Source organism: Chenopodium album, chromosome 17 (assembly GCF_948465745.1).
Source record: "Chenopodium album chromosome 17, dcCheAlbu1.1, whole genome shotgun sequence".
Lineage (NCBI taxonomy): Eukaryota > Viridiplantae > Streptophyta > Magnoliopsida > Caryophyllales > Amaranthaceae > Chenopodium > Chenopodium album.
In genome coordinates, this window is record NC_137850.1 from 40291861 (window position 1) to 40299177 (window position 7317).

Consider the following 7317-nt stretch of genomic DNA (forward strand, 5'->3'; position numbering starts at 1 on the left):
AAAAAAAAAAAAAAAAAAAAAAAATAATCATCTCATTCAAATATGAACAATTACATTGTAAATGAACGAATTTGATCAAGGAGTAGAACAGAAAATGCCTAGAGAAGGATCAAGTCCTCTAATTTTAACTCTCGGTAATCCTGACAAAGGGAGCAGCTCAAGCAAAATATGTGCGAGACCTTGTCAGTCAAAGGAGCTTCAACCAAATCATATTTCTTCCTTTAGCTTATTCCTGTATTAGGAGCCCATGATCCATAGAGAGCAAAGAGCAGGCATCATCAACAGGTAAATGAAACTTCCCCACGGAGATGCTGCAATAACCAACCATGTAAAAAATAACTTAATAGAAGCACTTCATAAGAGATCAATGCCTGAATGAAACAATTGTGCTTCTGTTCTGTGTTTTTAGAGAATTTAGTAACAGAGGTTTGAGAGTCATGAAAGATGAAAGAAGAGAGAAAAAGTCTCAATAACTTCACTCCTGTACAAGGATGTCTAACAGACACTTTTGCAGCTTGAATATACATCAATGGAAATTCTGACTTTTCATTAGTTACAGCCGTAGAAGGAGTTTGTTATGTCTGTTTTCAATGAGCTCAATCACAAGCGACTAGATCATACATCACAACAGAGTTTAGCAGAGTGCAAAAAAATAATACTACAGTTTGATAACATTGCAAGATATGATATGTAGTAATTTAACACAAACATTAGGATTGAATCTGTTTTCAATGAGCTCAACTGCTCAGGTGGCTAGATAGGATTATGTCTCATGACAATATAGACAATTTTTGGCTAGGTAGGATACTATGGCCTGACATTAAACATTGCAGCCTATAGTAGTGATGATATAATCTGAAACGAGTAGCGGTTCTCACCACCACCTTAGTGGGAAATTGGGAATAGGATAAAAATCAAAATTAACTAAACTAGAGGAGAAAGATTTTGGCATTACATAATTCCCCTTCGTCCAGTACTTCAGCTATTTGTCCAAATGTTATGCAAGGTAAAAATGATGTTCCAACGCTGCATAAAACACATTCACTGTTGTAACCAAGTTGCATATAATGTCAGTAAGAAGATACAAGTATGTCATATATGTTTAGAAGCATACTGTTGAAGGATGGTTGTCACATATGACCATGTTTGCTCATTTCTTATTTCTGCTGTTTTAGTATGTTTTGTCCTGTTTCTATTTTGCTAGCTGTCATTTTGTAGCTGTTATTTTGTAAATTTCCTAGGAAGTTTCCCTAGGGTGTGCTGTCTCTTTGTTAGTGGTCTTAGCCCGCCTATTTATAAAAAGACTGGCGATGTAATCAGATTATGATGAATGAATGAACAATCAGCAGAATGAGCAAACATAAATTTCAGTGTATGATTTCTTGCTTTCAGCATATTCTTGTCTTCACATATAAAATCTATAATCAACAGCAATTTAAAATAAAAAAAGAAAATAAAAAAAGATACAGTGTACTCTTTAAGAAAGTTCAGTTAATCAAATAATACAGATTCTTACAGCTATATTCAAAGAGTTAATCAGTCTACTCTCCACAGTGAATTCATATGTGGACTAGGAAATGGGTTGTAAAAAGTATTTAATTAAAAAAAAAAAAAAAAAAAAAAATGAGATTGATGGCTAAAACGTACCATTTGTCCGGTCTTCATGACAATTGAACAATCCAGCGGTCCAGGGTTCCCTGTGGCGGCCTCAACATCAGAATTAAGCTTCTTTTTCTGTTTATCCTTTTTACCTGCTTCAGTCTTTTTGTTCTTTACAAGAGACTCTGAAGGATCAGACTCAACAGGCTCAACAACTGGCTGAATTTCCGAATCAATATGATCTGGGAAAGTACTCATCTGATCTGTATCTACTGTAAAATGCATAATTTTTCCTAGTATCTATCAATATTGGTGTGCTACTGACACTTCTTTCGTAACCTGCAGCCAAGCTTCTGACTAAATCTTATAAATCACAAGCTTGTCTTATCAACTGAGCTGATAAGGCAATAAGCAAATGTAGAGCAATCAGAAGAAAAGAAATATCTTTAAAGTCTACTGTCACATGCATCAATTTTAAGTCTTACCAATTGCAGGAGTGCTGAAAAATGTATCTGGCACAAACATCCAAAGCCAAAGCTGACCTGCAACTGTATTTTTTCCAGAAACATTCAGAAAAAATGCTAACCACCAATGTGCTTCCTGAATATATGAATTGTACCTCTCACAGCAATATATAGTTGACCAGGAGGATAGGGAGTGGAGAAACTGTCAGCAGCATTCAAAGTAAATGAATAACATGCAAGGCACCTATGTAGTATGTAGGCTACGTTATTATTTGCTAATACATGTCACATCTAATTTAAATCAGTAAAATAAGGAATTAAGGAATTAAGATTATTGATCCGACTGAGGATCTGTGATTGGTCTATAAAGAATAATTAAACCTACCAAAGACTGCCATATATAATAATATAAAAATTACAACACCTGAGGCATCACGGTGGAATGTGAATACAATATAATAGCAAACACAGTCCAGCTAAGTGCCATATTTTAAAACAGAAATAACATCAGTATATTAGTATAATAAATTAATAAAAACTACATGCAAGTATACAGATCGGTTGTGACACCCTAGCCAGATGCACAACTACAAAAGCAATTAATTAGAAGACAATATCATCTTATTTATAAAGGCTTGAAATGAGGACTTTCAATTGAAGCTTTGAGCAACAAGCAAACAGCCTGAAAAAAGAACAGTGAAAGAAAAAAAAAAAGGAGGGGGGGGGGGGGGGGGGGGGGGCAATGAGTGAAATGTAACATCAGAGAAAGAAACAACAGCAGTAATAGGTGTATAAAAATCCCCATAATAGAGATTCTGAACCAAATAAGCTATCATAACAATGACAACACTAAATCGCACAGATTAACATCTTATGCATGATATGATAGTCAATAAAAGATCAAATTGCAAACTCTTTGAAAAGAGGTCAGACGTATTTGTACAAAACATGATCATATCATCACAAAATCTTCACAAGGCAAATCAAATACACCATGCAAGCTTCCAAGGTTCCAACAATGAGCACATTAGCTCCTCAATCCGAACAAAAAATCTGCCTTCCTCGCAAAGCCCAAAGACGTTCCTCTTGTGCATGCACCTTTATCCGCCTCGAAGTTTACTCAACCAGAAAGAGGGTGTTGCTCGTTGTGAACGAGGTGGTGTAAGAATTTCAAGCATTGTTTCTTTCTCTTGTGGTGTCAATGCAACCCCTCTAACAAGATTTAAAGCCATGATGTGAACATTTGTCCTTTGTCTGTGCTTCTTGTATGCCCAACCTCCAGCAGCCACGCCTGCAATAACAAGCTTTGTCCAATTCCTTATGTTAACAATGATACAATCATTTCCTTATGCTTATAATAATACAATCATATAAAGAATAAAAAAAAATTGCATATCATAGAATTCGAAACTAACTGGAGTAAGCCACAGAGCTGCAGTTTGCATATCAAACTTTGGGGCATAAAGCACAGTCTCTCCATACTCATCCTCCAGCTTCTTATAGATCTCTTTGTCAGACTTTCCAGATCGAATTTCATCACGAATCAACTGTACCAAATCAAAGCATCAGTAATATGCAAGGAAAATTGGCTGTATCCAACACCAATCATCACCTTTGATAATATTTTTGTGATACATATAAAGCATGCAAATGTAGATTTTGAACCTATTTCTAATCCTTAATCTTGTCAATCATAAATACTTACTTACCTAAGCATAAAAGGGTATACAAGTCATAAGGATGTGGCCACTAAGTCATCAGAACACAGCTAGTAATCAAATACTTAGATGTATAATAATACTTGAGCAAAAGAGCGCACAATAAACAGTAAACACAACCCTCATCTTAGAATACCTTATCAACCTCGCATGAGGACAAAAACGCAGGACAATTTGACTGCAAGCTCGCTCTTTTCTTGAAAGGGGTGGAGGGTGGGGGACATATTCATAGTTCAATTCAGGCACCACAAGGTATTAAGGGGGTGAAGGATTTTAACATACAGAGGGTTCTAAAGCAATGCAGTCAGAATTGTACTATTGTCAACCCATCTCAAAACAAAGCAACCTTAACAAATTGACCATTCTTTTCCAAATCATGTGTGTAGAGGGTAACACAGCTCATAGCTCATACACTATTAGTTCAGCAAAAAACTACAAGCCAGAATGAATCATATTAAACATGGAAATGACATACTTTTGTTCATAATCATGGTATCATAAAAAAAAGGCCCTTTTTTAGTTTTTATGATTATTATTAATGCACAAGTGCATAACCAAAGATACTCTTGGTCATAGTGCATTAGAGACTGTAAAAAAGCAAGTGTGCATCTATATTGAAGCAAAAATGAGAAAATAGGAAATACCCTTCGAAGAAGAATGGCAATGTCAGCTTGTGAATCTTCAATGGACTGACTTCCACATTCAGTACAACGGACATTATGACTAATGTTTCGAGCTCTAGCATCAACAATTTGCTGATTCTTCACTGCATCATTGGCCTCCTCATTTGCCATAGTTGAACGTAACAAAAATAATATCCCCAAATCTGAAATTCATTAAATTTTAATTCAAAAGAGTTAAGCAATGAAAGAAGATGAGAGGACTATTATTTACCTAGTAAGTGATTTAGAGAAAAAAAAAAAAAAAAAATTGAATATAACCACAAATCCTTTCCTTTCAATTCGAACCCCAATATCTCAATTTGAGGGAAACTAGCAAGTAAAGAGGAAAATGCCCTTTGGCTAGTATTCTAACTAAGGTCCGCGATAGATTGGATGGTGGTTAACCCAACTATCCATCCACCATCAATCACCCTAGTTCTCCTTCATTTACATCCGATCCATCCAAGGGTGAATCGGGTGCTTCACGAGTGAAAAACATAACACTCACATAAACTCCTTAGTAAAACAAGAAAGAAATCACATCACATAGATACCATCATATCAACATCTATACTAATACGAAGTATTTTATAACAGGAAAACAATATATAGTATTCATACCCTTACTATTCATCAATATCACAGTGTTAGTTCATTGCCCAATTAATTTTTTTTTTTTTTTTTTTTCCCAACACCGATAACAAATATAGCAAAACCCCAGACAAAGATAAACACAGTCAATTATTTAGTCACAAAACTTGAAAAGTTAGCCACACATACTTCAATCTACACAATAAAGAAGTTAGCAATTCAAAAGTTTACAATCATATCAATGGCTGTAATGTAAATTAAACTTAACCCATGTACTGTTAACACAAATTGATAATAATACTACTGATTTTATTCAACTTAATCGATTTCCAGTTAAATTGCAAGTCACTGAATATTACTTAAGAACATTAACTTATAAAATTGCAGCAAATTTCAATTTTTAATTTAGCTTTGTTACAGTAAACTTCCCATTCAACAGTGTCATGAATAAAAGCGTAACTTAAACAACGAAGCACTCAAATTAATCTTCCCAAATCAAAAAAATAATTATAATTCAAGTTCTGAAATTGAATAATGAATTACAACACAGAACTAAGATTAGTTAAAACATGTAATAGCTTCTGATTACCTTTGTGAATTGAAGTGGTTAAGCCTTGCGCCGCTGCCGGAGAAATTGCAGTTGAAGAGGGCGGGGGTATTTTTTGTGCATCAGTTTCAGTGGCGGATCCAGGATTTCGGAGCTAGTGAGTCACCCTGAATTTGATGACCTGTAAAAGTACCAAAAAAATTTTGAATCCATCATTTCGGAGCTTCGTGGCATCTTATCAAAAACCCGACGAGCTTTCTCTAAAAACCCAAAACTCACATACATGTAAAGCAAATTGTTATGAAAAAACCCATCATTTAAAAACCCAAATTTGACAACATGGGCATGTATTTGCTTGCCTTCTAAAATCCAATTATCAATGCGACAAGCTCTAACAAGAGAAGGAAACGTGAAATTGTTAGGCAAAACAGAGTCCTGCAACATTCGTAAGTACAAAATCAAGCAAAATCTATCCAAATAGCATTGCAAACAAGTAAATAACCCCTGATTAAGGTGTTGTATATAGAAGCATCTGGTTGGGGCATTTTATCAAACAGTTGGTGGGCATAAACCAAATCACCAGATTCCAACAAAGCACAAAACTTGATAGCTCTACCCATTACATCAAAGTATGAAACAATAAGTTCAAAAACCAACTAATCAAGACTACAAAGTACCAATTTTACCAAATAAAGTTCAATTCAATTCAACATTTCAACACCACAATGAACATATTGAACAACCTTGTCAAAGTACTGTCAAGATTATGAAAGTATAAAAGACTAAAATTATAATTAATTAAGTAATAACACAATAATGAACAACAAATCAACAATTCAGTTCAATTTAATCAATGAAATGACTGAAATTATACATAATTAAAATTAAAACTAAATAACAAATTAAATAGTACATAATTTAAATTTTAATACAATAATACCTAGGTCAGTTGCTCTGCTTCAATCGGTGGTGACTCACTCAGTCGGTCACTGCGGTCGGTGGCGGCAGGCAGGAGAGTGAGGACTGGTGGTCACAGATCTACAGACTACAGCAAAAAGGTGCGCTGGTGCCTGGTTGTCGTCGTAGATGGTGGCTGGTGCTTACTGCGGTAGTGGTGCGATGCCTGGTGGTCGCCGATCGAAATGATGTGAGAGAGACAGAGAGGGAGTTAGGGTTGTGTCGCTTGAGACTTTCCGTTTCGTTTGTTTTTGCTCCGTTGTCGCTCTTCGCTTTTCATGGTTTTTTTTTTTTTTTTTAATAAACTTTTTTTTTTTCCTGCTGAGTCACGTTACCCAGCAGGCACACATGTAGGTCCACCCCTGATCAGTTTTTGAAGAATTTGGAATTTATGTAAATCAATTGAAATTTTTACGCCCAAAACATAGTACAAGGAAAAATATTAAGTTCATTTTCTGAGTCAAAATTCTCATGTTATGAAAATATCTCTCGATTACCAAACAAGTTTATGCAATTTTAAATTTTGTTATGAAATATTTATTTTAAATGAAATACAATTGTCCCTAAAAAAAATCAAATACAAATATCTCTAAAATTTAAACAACACCTTCGTCATGGTTGAATGGGTCAAATTTATGTCAATCGGACTTGTAACTTTGATTACAAGTTTAAAACTATAACCTACATAAGTTTTTAGTCTATATAATAGTGTTCGGTGATTCGAATATCTATGATTCAAGGTGAATATATATATATTTTTCTAATGATGAAAAAATTTA

The 7317-nt window shown here is 34.6% G+C and overlaps 1 protein-coding gene and 1 long non-coding RNA gene across 4 annotated transcripts; both read right to left on the minus strand.

The window, feature by feature from the left end:
- LOC145589693 (uncharacterized) lies at positions 1-2804 on the minus strand. 3 transcript variants are annotated; one of them, XR_014101789.1, is made up of 3 exons: positions 1648-2804; positions 956-1026; positions 1-311 (listed from the first exon to the last, which is right to left on the minus strand). It is a non-coding gene; the product is annotated as an uncharacterized LOC145589693 (long non-coding RNA). The 3 variants fall into 3 exon arrangements; XR_014101787.1 differs by lacking the exon at positions 956-1026; XR_014101788.1 differs by having other exon boundaries at positions 1-1026.
- A 27-nt stretch (positions 2805-2831) lies between these two features.
- On the minus strand, positions 2832-6810 carry LOC145589692 (cytochrome c-type biogenesis CcmH-like mitochondrial protein). Its single transcript, XM_081646373.1, has 5 exons — positions 6522-6810; positions 5624-5762; positions 4426-4607; positions 3479-3610; positions 2832-3367 (listed from the first exon to the last, which is right to left on the minus strand). The coding sequence occupies exons 3-5, from the start codon at positions 4573-4575 to the stop codon at positions 3164-3166; spliced, it is 486 nt and encodes a 161-aa protein (XP_081502499.1). The 5' UTR covers positions 4576-4607; positions 5624-5762; positions 6522-6810; the 3' UTR covers positions 2832-3163.
- Between the last annotated feature and the right edge of the window lie 507 nt (positions 6811-7317).

Excerpts from the sequence above, each read along its gene's own strand:
- LOC145589692 (XM_081646373.1), bottom strand. The coding sequence starts at position 4,575 with ATGGCAAATGAGGAGGCCAATGATGCAGTGAAGAATCAGCAAATTGTT. Across the intron at positions 3,611-4,425 it reads TTGCCATTCTTCTTCGAAGG|TTGATTCGTGATGAAATTCG; the intron begins GTATTTCCTATT and ends GATTTGGTACAG. Across the intron at positions 3,368-3,478 it reads CAGCTCTGTGGCTTACTCCA|CTTGTTATTGCAGGCGTGGC; the intron begins GTTAGTTTCGAA and ends AATTGGACAAAG.